The 19,615-nt window shown below is 48.6% G+C and overlaps 1 protein-coding gene across 1 annotated transcript; it reads left to right on the top strand.

Moving 5' to 3' along the window:
* Nucleotides 1-15,216: 15,216 nt before the first annotated feature.
* LOC101155486 (homeobox protein MSX-2) lies at nucleotides 15,217-18,188 on the top strand. The gene is made up of 2 exons (XM_004084372.4): nucleotides 15,217-16,090; nucleotides 16,476-18,188. The coding sequence occupies exons 1-2, from the start codon at nucleotides 15,757-15,759 to the stop codon at nucleotides 16,886-16,888; spliced, it is 747 nt and encodes a 248-aa protein (XP_004084420.1). The 5' UTR covers nucleotides 15,217-15,756; the 3' UTR covers nucleotides 16,889-18,188.
* The last annotated feature ends 1,427 nt before the right edge of the window (nucleotides 18,189-19,615 follow it).

Below are 19,615 nucleotides of genomic sequence, written 5' to 3'. Positions count from 1 at the left end.
GTCTTTGATCTTCACTTGGTGCAGCGGGCCGAGGTGGGAAGACGAGCAAATGTGTCAGAGAAGGCGAAGCAATACTATGAATGAATCCAGGAAAAGTAGCCGTCCAATCACGTCCAATCACGTCCAATCACGTCCAATCACGTACTCCAGTAAGAGCGAACCAGTAAATGTTGAAGGAACCCCCTTTAGGATGTATTTCCTTCCATTTTAGCCATTATGCTCCAATTTACAGCTCCTGTTCTGTTAAGGTTTTTACAAACATAGAAAGAAAAAAAAACATCCAACTGAGCAAAAGAAGTTTAAATTTATGTCTATATAATCCAGATTATTAAAGTCTCATTTAATCTCAGTCAATTCAGTAAAGATTTCTGAAGCCAAAAAACAAAAATGAATGTGAAAGTTTGGTAGTTTGTAAATAAAAGTCCTCAGTAAAGTGACTAAAGTGGAACAAGCCGTCGTGGGAATACCTATCTGATGTTTGGAAGAAAACATTTAGAAGCAGCTGTTAGAGTGACAGTTTGACATCATAAATGAAGTTAAGCAAAAAGGAAACCGTGAAAGTTTCCACCTCTAAAATGTCTTTGCTGCTAGTTGGGAACACTCTTTTGGTTTTGGTTTTTCTGCCTTCAGATTTCCTCCCATTGTGTGGCCAATGTGCCAAAAGGCCAGTTTAAACACTATTTGGACCATAAAAAGAGTCAAAGCGTGTGAGTGTAGACGAGCCAGTCTCTCTGTGGACATCAGAGGCGTTCTGTTTATGGTTAATGATGGCGTGGCCGGCCTCTGATCCCATGGGTCACTGTAGGAACATGAATCAACTGTTATATTTTTCAGAGGACATCTGATGTCTCACTGCGTTTGAATCAGATCGGATCAAAGCTTGTAGTGATGGTATGTTGTCCACTAGGTGGCGTCGTGTCACGGTCAGGCGGTATTTAGCCACCGAAGAAGAACTGTGTACCGGAGGGGGGACCGGAGGGTGTGTTCCAACTACAGGGGAATTACACTCCTCAGTCTCCCTGGGAAAGTCTATGCCAGGGTACTGGAGAGGAGAGTCCGTCCGATAGTCGAACCTCAGATTCAGGAACAACAGTGTGGTCTCCGTCCTGGTCGTGGAACAGAGGACCAGCTCTACACCCTATCCAGGGTGCTGGAGGGATTGTGGGAGTTCGCCTACCCAGTCCAAATGTGTTTTGTGGATTTGGAGAGGGCGTTCGACCGGGTCCCCGTGATATCCAGTGGAGGGTGCTCTGGGAGTTGTTGGATTTAAACCTAATCCAAACATTTCTCAACTATATGTATGCCGAAAGAAAGGACGCGGACTCGAGGAATTCCTTTCACGTGGAGAGCAAAGTAAAAGCTTGTACTCAGACAACGCACTAGTTTGCTCTGAGTTTTGCAAAGCTCTGCTCCCACCTTAATTAGAATCAGGGCGTGTCCTAGCGTACAACATGTGACTTTTGTTTCTAAAGGGTAAGGGGTACAAACATACACACACACACAGTTTAAGGGATGTTTCGATTAGCTTCCTGACGATGTCAAGAAGAGGAGTATGTGGTCCGGAGAGCCTTACTGAGGGCTGTCCAGTCTTTGTATGACCAGGGTAGGAGCTTGGTTCACATAGTCGGCAGTAAGTCAGATCTGTTCCCGGTCCACGTTGGACTCTGGCAGGGCTGCCCTTTGTCACCGGTTCTGTTCATAGTTTTTATGGACAGAATTTCTAGGCGCAGCCAGGGGGCGGAGGAGGTCTGGTTTGGGGACCACAGGATTTCCTCTCTGCTTTTTGCAGATGATGTTGTCCTGTTGGCTTCATCAAGCCAGGACCTCCAGCGGGCATTGGGGCAGTTTGCAGCTGAGTGTGAAGCGGCTGGGATGAGGGTTAGCACCGCTAAATCTGAGGCCATGTTTCTCGACTGGAGAAAGATAGTTTGCCATCTCTCAGTGGGTGGAGTGTCCCTCCCCCAGGTGGAGGAGTTTAAATACCTTGGGGTCTTGTTCACGAGTGAGGGAAGATCGGAGCGTAAGATTGACAGGCGGATCGGAGCGGCGTCCGTAGTTCTGCGGTCGCTCTATCGGTCTGTTGTGGTGAAAAGAGAGCTGAGCCAAATAGCAAAGCTCTCAATTTACCAGTCGACCTTCGTTCCAATACTCACCCATGGTCAGGAGTTCTGGGTCATGACCGAAAGAACAAGGTCACGAATACAAGCGGTTGAAATGAGCTTCCTCCACAGGGGGGCTGGACGCTCCCTTAGAGATGGGGGGGAGAAGCTCGGTCACCCGTGGAGAGCTCGGAGTAGAACCGCTTCTCCTCCACATCGAAAGGAGCCAGCTGAGGTGGCTCGGGCATTTAGTCCGGATGCCTCCTGGACGCCTCCCTGGAGAGGTGTTTAGGCATGTCCCACTGGGCGGATGCCCCGGGGAAGACCCAGGACACGCTGGAGAGACTACGTCTCTCGGCTGGCCTGGGAACGCCTCGGGGTTCCCCCAGAGGAGCTGGAGGAAATGGCTGTGGCGAGGGAAGTCTGGGCATCTCTGCTTAGACTGCTGCCCCCGCGACCCGGTCCCTGATAAGCGGAGGAAGATGGATGGATGGATTGATGGACTTCAGAGTAGAGTGTGGCATAAGGACGGCGTACGATAGCATCACACGTACGTCAGACGTGTGTGTAACTTCCTTTATCCTTACCAATACTTCATGGTACACTTACCGCACGCACGAAAATGGTACTTTCCATTTTCCTGACGTCCCTTGAGGTGGCGAATGAACCTTAAGGGAACTCCCGACATACCTGTGCTCACCTTAAGAGGCGGCCGTGGTGCAGCCCATGTGTCGAAATGTCATGGCTGTGGTGGGAGGTTGGCGCCAGAGTTGGGCAGCGGAGCCGCCATCAGTGTGTGAACGGGTGATTGGGACTGTGACTGAAAGGGCTTTGGGCCTTTAAGGGACGTAGAAAGTGCTTTACAAGTATTCACCATTTACCATTTAAAAACCCACAGAACCCTTACAGGGGTCGGCCCATATGTATGGGACTAAGGCTCTAACTTAAGACCCCCTAATTACTGACAGTGAGGAGTATTATCTTCTTTGGGCAACCACTTCAGTGCCTGTAACTGACATTCCCGATAAAGACCCTTCAGTTTGGAGACGGCAGCAGGAACCACAATGAACAATATCACAACTTGGTCTTGTGGAGCATCAACTTGAAGTTGTTCTGTCGCACAGGAACCATCCACACTAGTCAAAGGTTTCCCGGTAAATCCAGGTATACCTACTGAGCATCATAGCAAGGTTACTACACCTGCTACCAATCAGGTTCCAATAGGTCACCAAGAGAAAATGACTGATGTAAGTCAGAGTCTTTTTTTGAAGTTTGATTTAAAACATCACTGCAGCTTCCACAGTTTCCATGGAGATCAGTCTTTGCTATGTTTTGAGCTGATTTATGGCTACACACACACACACACACACACACACACACCCTGGGTGTGTAAATCTGCTCCCTGTCAGGGCCCCAGGCAGCCTTACATGAAAGACCGTTGATGGAAACGTGGAAGCTGTGTGGATGAAGAGCAGAAGTGAATCGGGCTGCGACACACAAAGCTGTGGTGTCGTTGGCACATTTAATAAATAACATTTGATTATTGCATTGTCTGTTAAAGTTATCTTATTGTCTCAGAAACAGCCATTATGTAACTGAGACATCAATCCTTCTATTATTTATTTACGTTGAACACGGCATGCTACACATTCTATGCAGAAGATTCAGTTGTATTCAAACTGTCAACCTCTTCTCTTCCTCTTGGAGCCTTTTGTACCATGAGGGGGGTGAAAACCACAGGAGCCTGGCCCCAAGGTGAACGCCGTTTACCTTCATTCCCACAGATCTGCTAGCGATGTCAAACACAACATGCGTACAGGTTTCTTCCTCTCATTTCAGTCACAGCCTGTAAATCACTGCTGTGCCCCCCCCCCCCTTCACCCCCCACCCTTGCTGACTAATTGATAGCGTTACTTTGCTGAGCTTTAAAAGGCTCTAAATTGAAACCATCACAGGAGGAAGACAGTCTGGAAGTGGCTGTAAGGCTGCAGACGGAAAGCAGAGGCTGGGAATGACGGAGACGTCAGTGGAAGGAGGAGCGCCGCAGACCAGAGGAGGAAATGTAAGAAAAAGGACAACAAAGACGCAGAGGAGAAGGAAACCTTTATGAGTTGTTACCAAAAATGAACCCTTAGTTTGGACAACAGCAAAACTAATTTACCTTAAGAGAAATGACTTTCCAGGTGAAAACAGCATTTGTATTCATTTGTGTTTCTGAATGTGTGCTTGGAGCAACAGTGCATCTGTTAAAACATCAGATCACGGTGGACTGAGGGAACCATGAGAACAGGTCTTTAAATGGATGAGGGTTTGGGGTGTAACGCTTCATCGATTTCTCTTCCTTTAATGCCAGATCGATCAGTCTGAGGCAAGCTGTTCCTCAAATCAAATCGACCAAAACCAATAAAAATGGTTTCGAAATCAGATAAATCATAAATCCAGCATCTGTGTGGGGAGACCAGGCGTGATGCTCCAGGTGAACAGAGCTGAGCACACGCGTCTTTAGCAATGAACGTAATGTTTGATGCTGTGATCTCCCTTCTTCCTCCACAGGAAGGCATCTGCACTGAAAACTTAACTAATCAACTGCACAGTTAGCTCTGGACTGTGGTTCAGGTACAGGCCTGGGACAGCCTACCAGAACACTGATGCCTCATCTTGACCTCTTTGACCTGAAACGCGGGTAGTGGGAGGGCCTTGCTCAGAAAAAAAGCTTCTTGATGTCATTTCAAAGACATCTGCCACTCCCCTGTTTCAACTCTCCGTGGAGAAGCAGGACCGTCATCGACCAGCTGATGTGCTGAAGTGAGAACTTTGATTGGTCAAAGATGTTACCCCTCACTGCCAGTAGGTTGGATAATGTTCCCTTGACTATGGATGCATTCAGTTCATCAGTAACCAGCAGCATGAGAGCTGAACCTTTTAACGCCACAGCTTTAGCGCAAATATGGTGATGGGCAGATTCTGAAGCTGAGAAAGAACCTTTGGACTGATATGCAGCACTTTACAGTCGTGACCTGCTAATGGGGTCAGCGTCATCAGCTGATCCTGATTTCTAAGCAATCAGCATCAATCAGCTGATCTCGACACTTTACAGGTGTGGCATACCTTTGCAAAGCTGCGTTCTCCATGTTTTAGTATTTAAATAAGGCTGGGTGTGTGTGTCTGTATGTTTGTGTGTCTACATGTGTGTGTCTGCGTGTGTTTGTGTGTGTCTACGTGTGTGTGTCTGCGTGTGTGTGTCTACGTGTGTGTGTGTCTACGTGTGTGTGTACGTGTCTACGTCTACGTGTGTGTGTGTCTACGTGTGTGTCTACGTGTGTGTGTGTCTACGTGTGTGTGTGTGTGTCTGCGTGTGTGTCTACGTGTGTGTGTGTCTACGTGTGTGTGTGTGTGTCTGCGTGTACGTGTGTGTGTCTACGTGTGTGTGTGTGTGTGCTCCTTTGATCTCAGTACATGCCACTGGAAAGCTTCTGGAAGCACCGTGGGTCTCCTCTCCGGGATGGAACACTAATGGATCAGTCAAAGGAGTCGTACTCCTGATGGATGGGCGGAGCCTGAAAGGTCCTGGCCATGAAGCTCCTGCCAGATCTCCTCCAGAGGATCCAGAAGGCTCTTCCCAAAGAGACAAAGTGTTTGGTTTCTGTCCTGCATCTCCAGGATTTGGTTCCCTCTCTCGTCCTTCCTGCTTCCCTTCTCTTGTTCCGTCTGCAGGAACTCTTCAGGGAAAGCCGTTCCAAAGCTTTCTGAAGCCTTCATCTGTCAGACGTGCAGAGCAGAAAGCCGACGATGGATTCCAGAGGTCGGGCCGACCCTTTCCCACAGCGGTTCATGCGTGGGACCCGTCAGATAAGGATCACAAAGACGGCGGCGGGCCTCCTGAAGTCATGCTTCTGGGCCTGTGTTTTGGTTTAAAGAGCTGGATTGACAGCTCCGGGACTCCCTCTAATTGAATGTGATAGCTTCAGTCATTAAGGTAATTGGGAGCTGGTTTGGATCACGACCTGTCACAGCCACTCAGGGATTCTGGGAGTAAAACGCCACGTCTGTGAGCAAAGACCTTCACGTGTTCCTTTTCATCGTGTCATGTTAGCAGCATGTGCTAAAGCGTCACTCCAGACACGTTAAGGTAGACGCATCCAGATTGGATCCAGATTCCAGCTCAGATCAGGAAAACAAAGAGGTTCCTGGATCTATCAGAAGGGGGCGGAGCCGGGAGCTTGTGGCCCCGCCCAGAGCATTTTCTACATCACAAATATGATCTTTTTCAGACTGCATTTTTTCATGTGCTCCTGATTTACAGTGATTTGAATAAAGAAATGCAGTTTGAATGTAAATGTTCCTCATAAAATGAAGATTCATCAGCAGAAAAATCCCCAAGAACATTTTAAAAACACCAAAAACATGAGAGTGGGTCTCTAATCAGCTGCTCCTACGTCCTTTGAACACATCATCAGATGACTGAAAGAAAAGACGAACTGGAGTCTTTCAACATTTCTGGAAACCTTCTCTCTCTTTGTGGCTTCACATCTCCATGTCTGCCATGAAGCACCGTAATGAAACTGAAGTGGATCCCTGCAGTAAAACGGCCAAGAACACATGCTTCAAACTGGCCTTTAGTTATAGCTCGCTTCACAAGGCTGGTTTCTTATCCCCGTGTTGATAAAGCTCTGGGCAGTTGTGGGTCAATTAGCACGCTCCTGCAATGAAAGGGCTGCAGAGCTGCACTGGAGTTCAACCTCAGACCAGGTCTTCCACCATCACACTGGCTTCTGTGTTCCTGTCCGGGGTGGAAACAGAGAAGAACAAAATGAAACAAGTTCATTTGAGAAGATCCAGCAGAGAAGGAGGCCGAGTCCAGAGAGCAACAGATGATCCTCACTTCATCCCAGAGTCCCTGAATGTGGACAATAAAGTCTTTTTTTGTTCTTTGGGCTAATTATCATCAGTTTCTGACAAAGAGGAGCTTTGTCATCGAACCTCCTCATGCCGGTGAGCCTATCAGTGTGCCGGGGGCTTTAGAGAAGGGCAGTTGGTTCCTGGATCAGAACACGTAGCTGCAGATCCGTGCAGAAGCCCTTATAACCAGTCTGCAGACGCGGCGGGTGACCGCTGATCCACGCCGACAGGCAGGAGTGTCCAGCCCGGGCCGTCACGCCATGGAGCCGCTGTCCTGTCAAAGGCCAACAGTAGAAGATGTTGGGCCGCGATAAGCAACACGTGTGTTTCATCACAGCGTTTCCTGAAAGAGCAACAGCCCTGCAGCACGTCTGCAAAAAGCAGCTAGAGAGGAAAAGATCTTTATTCTGATCATCAACGGCAGGCGTTTCTGTCAGATGAGCTGCAGGATTTCCAACCCTCCTTTACTGGACATCCCTTTGTCTTGGAGAGCACACCAGGTTCGGCTTCCAAACCTCCCCAGATGTGATTGCAGCTCTGAAAAGCCGCAAACAATGCCGTGGCCGGCCTGTCACTCAGGGTCACACGCCTTCCCTCCACATTTTTTGAAAGCTTTCTAAACTAACCTTAAAAACACAGTTTTACGTGGTATTTATATTTAAACAGATTTCTTCTGACACGGCTCTTTAACCCTTGTGCTATCTTAGATGACCCCCCCCCCCCCTTCCATTGAGGTGTTCTCCTACCATGACAAAGGTGGATAAAGGTGGAAAGATTTCATGTAATCCATGGACACCAGTGAAGATCACAAATCATTGAAAAAAAAAGGTTCAGAGCACTATCTGGTGGGTCTAGATGACCCCCCCTTCCATTGACGTGTTCTCCCTACCATGACAAAGGTGGATAAAGGTGGAAAGATTTCATGTAATCCATAGACACCAGTGAAGATCACAAATCATTGAAGAAAAAAGGTTCAGAGCACTGTCTAGTGGGTCTAGATGACCCCACTCCCAACGTTAAAGTGCCTAGGATAGAACAAGGGTTACATTCCACGGTCAACAACAAAACTCTTGTTTTATCCACTTGAGGTGGTACTCGAGCAAATCCATCTGAAGAGTTCTTAATGTGTATTTAAGGTTCAAATTTAGAAACAGTGTGAACAAAAGAGGCCAGGCTGGTCCTTTCCCGCCATCGCCATTCACCCGTATGGGATTACAGATTTGGGAGTCCGTCCCTTTAACGTCAAATCGTGTGGACGTCACAGTCCAGACTAGACCTGCACAACATGACATCTGTGAAAACATACAACCCAGGTCAAAGATGGAGCTCCTTAAAGCCCTGCACTCCACCGCCTCGTCAGGACAGAGGAGGGGAACAAAGATAAAAGTGTGTTTGGTTAAGTCGGGCTCAGCCCGGCGATGAGAGGCAGCACGGCGGTGGAACCCGCAGCTCTTCTGTGGGACACAGAAACCCGCTTTATCAGTAACAGCTTTAAAACGGCATAATGGGGTACGACTGTGAGGAGATAAAAGCTCTGCTCCGTCTGATGAAAGCCACATTTGGTAGAAAGGTCAGATATGATGAGAGGCTGGAGCCGCTCATTAACTGCATGCTTTTCTTCTTCATGCAATCCCAGCTGTTCTGTCAGTATTTCCACGGCGTGCGGCATTGCTCGTCTTCCTCTGAGTGTTCCCCTTAGAAAAATGTTGGCGTGACGGATGGGTCTCCCCAGAACAGCACCAAGAACAGTAAATCTGCAGCCGAAGCAGACAGACTGAGCTCTTTGTCTCATTAACTGCAGTTTGGATGCCGTTAAAGCAGGCCAGGGATAGATTTAATGACCCCACAGACGAGCAAATTACAGAGTCACCACGGCAAACTTTAATTAGACTCTACTAACTACCTTCACATTTGCCCTATTCTCTTTTTCAACGTATCAGAGTCTCAACCCTCCTTTCATTTGGCCAACATCCTGCTGCATTTGGTTTTTTATCACTGTTTTCCCAGTTACTGCAAAGACGGTGTGAGTAATTCCACAGGACAGGCCTCCTGCTGGGGATGGGAGAAGACGCTGGCGCTTTCAGTGGGCAGCTCTTTGGCCTTCTGACGGTCCTGGGCCACGAGGGGACCTGCTTTAGCCAGCCCCACTACGCCATGCGGGTGGAGCACCAGGTGGGGCGGGTCTGGTATGGTGAGAATTTGGGGTGTCGTCTCTAGAAACACGCCATCATCTTCTCCGTTCATCCATCCATAAGTTTGTCTTCTCCTTTCACCTGTTGATGAAGATTTTCTGCTGAAGGCCCGTCTGTGCCGGGCTTGGGACGAGCAGAAGGACTCTAGTTTGTTCCCTGTTGAGGCTGCATTCATCACGTCAGTCTGTCCATGCTGACGTCTTTTGTTTGATCGTTTTTGGATCCTTAGTTGTCTTTCTTCAGTTAGTTGTGTATTTTTGTGGGGGCCGTTACGGCACTGCCCCCCCTTTGCCATGCCTGTATCCGACCTTGGACAAGATGCTGGTTTTGTCAAATCAGGTCAAATTCTGACGTGAGATCCTTAATGGGTCTGGAGAGAGGCTTCAAAACGACCACAAGGTGAACTGTGAGTCACTGCAGGCGGCTGGGGGGGGGGCTGAGAGGGTCTGCTACCGTTTCAGGGTCAGAAACGGTCGCTCTGCTGCAGCGTTTTGCCGCCGTGGCGGCGGCTCGCAGTGGTGACCTGCTCCACGTCTCACCATGAAGACGTCAAACCAGCAAAGCCCCCCAGCAGGTCAGAGGGGGAAAAGTTCCCCAGAGAGATTCTGCTCTGTCTCACATAAATGTGGGGAGTTGATAACTGATCAAACTGATCCAAATGACATGATTGTGTTTTCCTCCTCAGGGGAAACAGAGAGCCGCTCCCCTCAGGACTGTTCCCATCTGGATGGACTGCAGGGAAGAAAGTGATGCAGGTAAGAGGGGGGGGCCTTCAGGAGCAGGTTGGCTCTTCCTGGTCCACATTGGAGCGGTTCAGCGCGGTTCAGCGCGGTTCAGCTCGGTTCAGCTCGGTTCAGCTGTCCTGAACGGATCCTGTCGGGTCCTGATTACAAAACTTCAGCTTTGAGAAGCTGCAGAGTCTGGAGAAGACGAAACTCTCAGCCTCATCTTCCTCCAGCAGAGAGAAGAAAACAGACCCCCCCCCCCCCCCCCGCTGGACACAGAAATGCTGCCTCTGACATTTTAACCCTTTCCTCTGAGCTACACCCTTCTAATCGCACCCCCCCCCCCCATCAGCTCATTATGAGATTACAGTGTCAGTGTGGTCAGAATTGTGACAATTACAATAAGTGCTGCAGTCATTTCAGCATGAAGGGGGGGTCTTTGTGCTCTGTCCATTTCTGTGGGCTGTCATGGATGGGGGGGGCTGATGTGTCCTCACAGGAGCCCATCAGGTAGACATGCGTGTGTGTAAACAGGTTATTGGCATTAGCGAGCACGCAGACGGACGTGAATGGCGGAGGAGGAATGTGCACGCCAGGCGAAAGAAACACGAGTCCTGTTTAGCAGTTTACCCAGTGGGGGGGTCCTTGACCTGTCAGTATTGATCATGTGTGTATGCGTGTGCATGTGAGTGCATCCAGCAGACATCCTCTCACGCCCGCCCCCCCTGGCGCCCTGGAAGGAGAGAGAAAGCTGTTGTTAATAAAAAGTTTCACATAATGGGATGAAAAGGAGGTGAAATTGAGCGGCCCTGCTTGTATTATCTCCCCTCTGTATGGGAGCTGGCCTCTCGCCGTCTCTCCGGGGCCCTCCAACCGGGAGGGGGTCGCTAGCTCCGTGACCACTCTGCCCCGGGGCCAGAGCAAATGATTTGCCTCTCTGAGGCTTCAAAGGAGGGCAATTACACTTAAGTAACCAAATGAATAGATAGCCCAGCTTGGCAGCAGTTTGGGGGAAACAGTGAAGGCCTTTGAGGTAAAAGGCACCACACCTAAGGAGTAATATGTAGCAGCTCACATCCCAGAGGGAGAAGGAGAAAGAAAAACAAGGAGCAAATCTTCTGCCCTGAACAGAGGAAAGACGCGTCCGAACAGCAGCAGCAGCCTGCAGAGAAAAGCTTCCAACTAATTATTGCCTCCAGGAATAGACTCTCAGCCTCCAGCACTTTGGCCTTCCAGCTTCCTGTAAATACAGTTTCAATGCAGCAACGTCTGCGACTATAGGGGTCTGCAGTCCCACGGTGACGCTGCTGCTGTTTGTTTGTGTGCCGTGGAACCAACACACAAACGTTTGTGAGGCTGAAACCTGAACCACAACAAACCCATGAATTTCAGTCCTGAGAAGCGCCAGTGGAGCGAGCGGCGGCACACAGAAAGTCAGCCTCAGCTCAGATAAAAGCCTGGAAGAAAAGGCCCCATTGAGTGAAGTGGGGAGTGGAGTTTGGCTGGGGGGCTCACCTGTGGAGAGGGGTCTATAGCTGCATAGAAGGCCCAACAGCTGCCGGGGTTGTAAGTCCAGGCACCTAGCAGAGCTGCAGAAAGGGAAGTGCTGGGGGCTCTTTCAGCGCATCGCCACTTAGTAACAGAAGGCATGTGCCAAACTCGCAGGAAAAGAATGAACCCCCCCCTCAGAGTTTACTAAATATCAGCAGTGACTCTGCTTTAATCTCTGCCCCCCCCTTTCTCTTTTCTCCTTTATAATTTCCCCATAAAAGAACAATAGTTGACTGAAAGACCCCCAAACCTCAGAGATATACCAACAATCGGCGGGGAGGGGGGGCAGCAGGGACAGCGGCTGAAGTGTGGAAGCCATCAATTATGGAGGGTCCAGAGTTAACGTCCCAGCAGGACGGGGCATTAGAATGCAGCTATGGGCGGCAGATGCCAGGCGGGGCGGCCAGAGGCGCGGCGATGTGCCATGTGAGCGGCCCCACCCTGGAATCTGCAGAAGAATGGAAAATTAAACTGAATGATGATTGTAGCAGCGGCTCATTGTGTGAAATTATGGGCTTGAAAGGTAGCAAACAGCGGACATGTCCCATGGTGGGGGCCGGTGCACATGGCTGCGGTGCAGGGGCAATAAATCTCCCACATCAGCAGCAGGAGGATGAAGCGGAGCAACAAGTGAGCGCCGCTCCATTCCTCCACATCCTCCCCCCAACAGGACCTCCTCCTGTCCGCCACCATCCGCTCTGCAGCCTTTCTCGCACTGCTCACCTCTACCAGCCTGCAGGCCGCTCCACGCCGCGCCGTCGTCAAACCGAAGCATCAAAGCCACGACCTCTGACCTCCGGCTGCGTTCCCGTCCAGCAGCGGGAGCAGAGATGAAAAAGGGGCAAACGGCTAAATGTTGGTCATGAAACTGTCCTGACTGTGTGTTTACATTAGTTTGATTGGGAGCAGAGGAGGAGGAGGAGGAGGAGGAGGGATGAAGAAGAGGAGGATGAAGAGGAGGAGGAGGAGAGCCAGGATGCTTGATGCCTCTGAGAACCAATCCGGCTGCTCGGCAGCGGCTCTATTCAGAGCGGCCTCATGCTTGTTTATGTGAATGAGACGCTGCTCTTTTAACGTCCCACCCTCCCCGTTGTTCAGCTGCTCCTGGGGGGTGGGGGGTGGGGGGGACTTTGAAGTTGTAATGTCAGGAGTTTCCAGCTCACACGTTTGTTCGGATCTCCGGACCTAAAGTAGCCGGATGGCTGTGGGGCCGGTCACATGTAACCACTGCAGGTCAAAATGTTCTTCCTTTAGGAAAAGTTCTACGTTTGAGTGGAACTTTAGATTAGAAAGGTTTTGTTTTCCATAAGAGTTGTGTTTCTATGTGTTTAGAGGTTTAATCAACATGCTGTGTGTGAGTTCAGTTCTACCCATCAATGTCTGATGTTTTTAGGTGAATCAGTGAGAAAAACCTCCAGTTTTGTCATAAATATTGTCTTCATGTTGATCTCCATGTGTTAGCTCTAAAAGGACTAGAAAGGTCATTAGTTGGATTTGTAACGACCTTTAAGTGTTACGAGGATTTCCCACAAGAATGTAACTTGAAACTGCAAACAGTCCAAATTATTTCCATCCATCCACACATCCATCCATCCATCCATCCATCCATCTATCTATCTATCTATCTATCTATCTATCTATCTATCTATCTATCTATCTATCTATCTATCTATCTATCTATCTATCTATCATCTATCTATCTATCTATCTATCTATCTATCTATCTATCTATCTATCTATCTATCTATCTATCTATCTATCTATCTATCTATCTATCTATCTATCTATCTATCTATCTATCTATCTATCTATCTGTCTGTCTATCCATCCATCCATCCATCCATTGAGAAAAGCAGAGGTACGGACGCTCCTGCTCTGGTTCCCTGAGGTTTTCTGGATCCCGGCCTTGGCCTGGAAGGCTGCGGTGACATTCTTGGGTTTGTGAATGAGACCACAGAGTAGCCGCACAATGTTTGTCGTCCCAAAGGCTCGGCCCAACTCACCCACTCACATTGTTTCAAGACTCTCCTCAAGAATGTGCATTTCTATGGCCAACTGCACGCCAGATGAAATTGCCAATTGCATTGTCACCTCTTGTGGTTCTTCTCTTGAACAATCTTTGGCAGTACGGTCCTGGAGGAGTTCTCCGGTAGAACGGTGGGTCTGTTGAAGTCGGCGTGTGATGAGCACACGAGCGTTTTCAGTAGAACGTTCAGCATCTCTGAAGCAGAACTCTGTGACTCTGCAGCTGCTGAAGAATCTAAAAAATCCTCTTTAATGAAGGCAGGAAGCTTCTGCTGCGTTCAGAGGAAATGTTGCCCTCATTAAACAAAGATGGGGGGGGGGGGCTACGGCAGAAAATATAAACCAGCATTTTAGTGCAGCATTGAAGCCAGTTTGAGGTGGACTCCCCCAGCTTCTAAGTCAAATGAAAGGTCAAAGCGTTCTCCACAGGGGTCAGCAGTGCCAGCAGCTGCTGCTGAAGCTGCATTTAACACGCTTCAACATCCAAACTAAAGAGGCTTCCCTTCATTTGACCGTTCACTTTTCCGTTCATGCAGACAACTGACGTTGGATGATGAAGCGCGTCGGCCTCAGAGACATAAGGGAGCCGTTAAACTAAGGTTTAGTGCCGTAAACGGCGAGCAGTTTCTACCTCGGGCTGCTGATGGAAAGAGAAATTATTTGTAAAGAGTCAATATTTAAATGTCATAAATGGGTGAAGCTGCAGGGAAACGTCATGAATATTCCAGATTCACTCACAAATGTTTGGGAGCTTTCTTCCCCTTTCAAAGCCCAAAGCCTGACGGTTTCCTCCCCACCCGTGTCACCATGTGACCTCAGCACTTTCAGGAAAAACGTTCAACTTTGGAAACGTCTCAAACACTCGGCAGTGTTTCCTGTGAGGCCTGCAGCCCCGACCTTGAAGGACAGAGCTGCGTTCAAACTGGCTAACAGCTTCTGACACGGCTCGCTCGCCTGCATGCTGTTACTGTGACGTCTGTCAGGGAGGAGGGGGCATCCCAGGGCTCAATACAGTGACCCAACACCAGGGGGGGTTTTGTGTAGATTTATCTTTGACTCTTCCTGTATCTGATGAACCTCATCCCATTTGGAAGATGGGAGCCGGCGGGACTCCAGGGCCCGGTGGGACGCCGGCGGGATGTGAGGGGCCTGATGGCTGCTTTGTCCTCAGTCTGGACTCAACAGCCTTTATTCTTTAGTCTCACAGGTGATTGTTGCACCAAGTTGAAGAAACTGGAAACTGGAGGAAAAAGCAGATGAGACATTTAGAAAAGTCTGTGGAATCTTCAAAAAGCTTTGCTAAAACTTGAGGTGTGACATCAGGACATCCTCAGTAAATCTGTGCCTCAAACTGGATGATGTCAGGAACCGGAAGCAGCAGACCAGTCAGCACCCCCCCCCCCCCCCCCCCCGAAAGAACATTTATCACCTTCTGACCGTTAAACACTTCTGTCACAGAAAGCTTTTTCAGTCACACTTTCCTGCGTTTTCTGACCAACTCAGCGTGTCTGCCTGAACCGATAGGTGATTCAAACAAGTTCAAGTCACCTGAGGCGGGTCACCGTGAGGCGGGTCACTGCACCGTGAGCGCCTCCCCCCTCTTCTCCCCGCTCCACGGTGGACGGAGGGGTTCATCGTTTCCTCCCGGATCCTCTGCATCCCGGGCCTCCGTGGCGCTGAGGGCATCATCGGGCGGCGCAGAGGCGCTCGTGGGGCTCTGGAAGGCTGTGATGCTGACGTCATCACGTTCCTACAGCTGCGTCTTCACGCGGAATTCTCTGTTTCGCTCCACTGATGTCTCGGATTGGGGCGCGTGTGTCACGTGATCTGACCTGTGCTGTTGCACAGCTCTGCGTTTCCATGAACTCCTCCAAATTGTTTCGGTTGGAAACAGAAAAAAATCCTCCCCGCTGCTTTATTGCGCAGAAATTGGCCCCCGAGCGCCTCTGAGAGGAATCGGTAAACCCACGGGCCCGCAGGGGGTCTGCGGGATTTATTTCCCCATTCTTTCACGGGCCTCTTCTCGGTCCCTCGGGAGGCCGCGAGCCAATGAAAACGGCCCCCAGGGACGTCACGGGGCCAAGAGGACGATCTGATTGGTGGGAGTTGGGAGGGGGGACAGCCTCTGCCCTTTTATAGAGGACACAGTCCGGCGCGTAAAAAACTGATGGACAAAGTTGACAGCGCAAAGACGCACGTTGGAGACGGGACACCCTCTTAATCCTCTGCACGGGCCACAAGACGGTGCGTGGGCCCCCCCGCATCATGATGAATCCTGCGCCGGCACGAGACGTGGAGCAGCTTCATCAGACGGAGGAGACGCGCACCGACGGCGACGACTTCCAACCCAAAGACATGACAACCGACAGAGGATACAAACTCCCGCGGAGCCTTCCGTTCAGCGTGGAGTCGCTCATTTCCAGAAGCACCTGTCGGACTTCTTTCCCGCCCTCAGGTTCCGCCGCGGCGCCGCCGAAGCTCGCGGCCGGACAGGGCGCGCGCTTCTCTCCAAGAACTTTTTACGCGGACAGCAGAGTTCCCGCGGAGAGCTCCGAGGAGGACAGTCCGCACCCGGTGTCCTCCTTCTCTACTCCTCCTCGTAAGTCCGTCCCTCCGATTGTTCAAAAGGGGGACCTTCCCGTTAAACTACCCGACATCCTTCACGTCTCTGTGGACTTTATTGTTTCAGCTTCATATTTTCCTGAATGTGTTTAGTAATTAGTGCTGAAGGTCTGCGGGCCCAAACGAACTCCTGTTCAAAAGTTCATTCAGTGTGGTTCGTGCATGGAAGTCTTTCTGTTCCATCAGATTCTGAAATGTTTAAGCCTGAAGATTCAAGGCTTTAAAAATATCAGAAAGAAAATAAAAAGGTTTAAAACATTCAGGATCTGGTGGAACAGAAAAACGTCCATAACCAGAACACAAACATGGATCAGTCAAGTGTCAGGATGACGTAACCCATCCCGTTTCTTTCTGTGTGACAGGAAGCTCCAGTCCAGCTCAGTGTACTCTGAGGAAGCACAAAAACAACCGGAAGCCTCGCACGCCCTTCACTACCTCGCAGCTGCTGGCGCTGGAGCGCAAGTTCCGCCAGAAGCAGTACCTGTCCATCGCCGAGAGAGCGGAGTTCTCCAGCTCGCTCAGCCTGACGGAGACTCAGGTGAAGATCTGGTTCCAGAACAGAAGAGCCAAAGCCAAGAGACTGCAGGAGGCCGAGCTGGAAAAGTTCAAGCTGGCCTCCAAGCCCGTCCTGCCCGCCTTCGCGCTGCCTTTCCCCTTAGGAGCGCACGTGGGAGCTCCCACCTGGGGCCCCTCAAATGCCTTACCGAGGCCAAGCCTGCCGGTCCCGGGACTCTTTAGCGGGCCTGTCACCTATGGGATGTACTATCTGTCTTAGAATTCCTGCCTTTTGATCTGGTTGCAATAACGCTTTGGGGGAATAAATAATGCGTATTTGAGCGCGCATGGAGGGCAGAAATACTTTCAATATTTTCTCGGTTTTCCGCTTTAGTCGACTGTTCTTCGTGAGCTCGGTTTGGGAACGGCAGCTGGACATTCCAGGCCGCCCAGCGCGCATCTGTCCTCGGACAGCAGAAAAAACGGTCCTGAGCTGCAGCGGGCCGCCCGCCACTTGAGGGGTTTGATGTCAGCCTTGCTTGTTTGGGATGAAACTGCAGCTCCTCGGCACTGCTGTGTTTCCTCACAGTGCTCCTTATAATTTAATGTAAACGTTTTTTTACATTTGGAACTGATCTTTCATGGAGAAGTAAGTGGAAACTCACGAAGTGGCCTTTGCGGGAGTCTGTGGAGCTTCAGTGTAAATAAAATGTAGAGCTCTGAACTCGCCGAAGAGCAGGGAAGTGATATTTATTGAATATCTTTGTATCTGTACTGTGTACACACATCTCAGTTCAGTTATTGCAAGAACTGGTTTCAGTAAATAAAAGTACAACCATGGAAATGAACGTTTGAGTTGGTTTTACGGCAGCGTTTGTGGCACAAAAAGAATAAATGTTGACTTTTTAAAATCTACTGATCATCACTTCTGCGCAAAGGTCTTCATTTGATTATCTAGGTGTCCTTTAACAGTAAAGCAGACTCCGGGGAAGCACAGAAAACTCCGCGCATCCAGAAGAAAAAAACATGTTTTTGACTTTTATGATGCTTTTAAGTTCTGGGAGTTAATAAAAAAAAGAGGGAGGACTTTCTGCGTCAGACATTTCCATTCGGAGAAACGTCCCGCAGACCTGCACTTCCACAGACAGGCGGCTTCGTGCGTGCGCTCAGACCGCGTGCGCGCCGCAAACCTGTCATTTCCAGCAGAAACGCATTTTGGCTCTTTTGAAATTATTTGTCAAAAGTGATGCAATACGTCAAACGCTGTGAAAATGTCTGGAATGTGCAAACGGCGATCATTTCTGTGAAATTATGAAAAAAGCAGGTCAAGGAAAATACTGACAGATTGATTCAAAAGCGCCGTTTTTGTCACACAAGCAAAGTTTTGGTGGACTGTTTTACGGGTTTCTGCTCAAACTAAACTGTGAAATGTGTCTGTTCATTAAATGTATTGTAGTATTTTTATTTTTAAGCATTCTAGTTGAATGATTTCGTCACTCTGTTTCATCCTGCAGGCTTTATTATGAAGTGATTTTTATGCCACCAATTTGCAAACGATAATAATAAATTCAAAAATATGACTTTACGACTTCATTCATAAACTCTAGTCTGAATTCTGGCTCTCATTTAAGAACCATGTTTTCTCTTAGACCCTCACAGGCTTTTCTACTGCAGAGGTAATGAAATGTTAGAAATCTTCTGCACTTTGAAAATCGGTGACTTAGAATCGTGGTGACGTCAGCTAAAGTGGGCCATCAGGTAAAAGGGGTCACGTAAGTTTGGAGATATCACCTCTTTAAAAGTTAACACCCACTATTTCCATGATAGTGCTCCACATGTAACACTTGATTTGGTTGGTCCATGCTGCTGTGGTGGGCGGGGCCACCAGAAAACCTCAGGTGAGTGTCCTGACGTACTTGTAACTGTTGCTGATAAGTCAGTAAAAATACACATAAATCATTATGAAAATCTTTTTGCTGTTTGGCTTCAATCAGATTTAATATTTATGTTTTATCAAATCTATTATTTTGGATGAAAAGCTTTAAGTTTCTTCACCTTAATGTAAAATAAGCCACACATCTCAGCTAAAATGAACCATAATATGAGTTTTATCAAGTAGTTTAATAGCTCAGCTTAATAAACAGTTAGTGTATAAATATGTTATTATAATAATCTATATTGAATGCCTCTTTGCATTTTCTTTTATAATTAATTGCACATTAGCTGTGGTCCATCATTAACTCTCATTGGCTAGTGTGGTCTCACACACCGATGAGAACTGGAAAGATTCAATTCAGTTTTATTTCTATAACCAATAATACAAACATACTGAACATAAACTCTGTTATAAAATACAAAAGCTCAGGAGGGACAATACACGAATAACTGCAGCAAACAGAGGGATGGAGAACTAAATGATGAATAATGATCAAGAATAGAGGAGAGGAAGGGTAGAAGTAGAAGAGAAAAGAGGACAGAACCCCAGAGCACCATAGTTACCCCAGCTTCAACTTCTAGCAGCTACTAACAAACTAAATGTTATTAAGTTAAATTTAAACACATTAACATTAAGTTAAATAATCTCTGAATACTAACTAGTCTGACAATAATCCTGTCCAAAGAGGAATGTTTTCAGTCTAACTTTGAATGTAGAAACTGAGTCGGCCTCTCTTCCATGAGCTGGGAGTTTATTCCATAAGACAGGGGCTTGGTGGCTAAACGCTCTACCTCCAACCGTACTTTGACTAATTCTAGGAACCACAAGCAGTCCTGCATTTAGTGAGTGAAGTGTTCTGATTGGATGGTAAGGGACTATGAGGTCCTTAATATAGGACGGGGCCATTCCATGTAAGGCCTTCTAGGTTAACAGGAGGATCTTGAACTTGATTCTAGAATCAACTGGGAGCCAATGGAGCGAAACTAACACAGGAGTGATGTGATCTCTTCTGCTAGTTCCAGCTAACAATCTAGCTGCTGCGTTCTGAACAAGCTGGAGACTTCTTAAGGA

Source organism: Oryzias latipes, chromosome 1, assembly GCF_002234675.1.
Source record: "Oryzias latipes chromosome 1, ASM223467v1".
Classification (NCBI taxonomy): Eukaryota; Metazoa; Chordata; class Actinopteri; order Beloniformes; family Adrianichthyidae; genus Oryzias; species Oryzias latipes.
The sequence above is the reverse complement of the archived record's forward strand: the minus strand, read 5'-3'. Positions and strand labels throughout refer to the sequence as shown.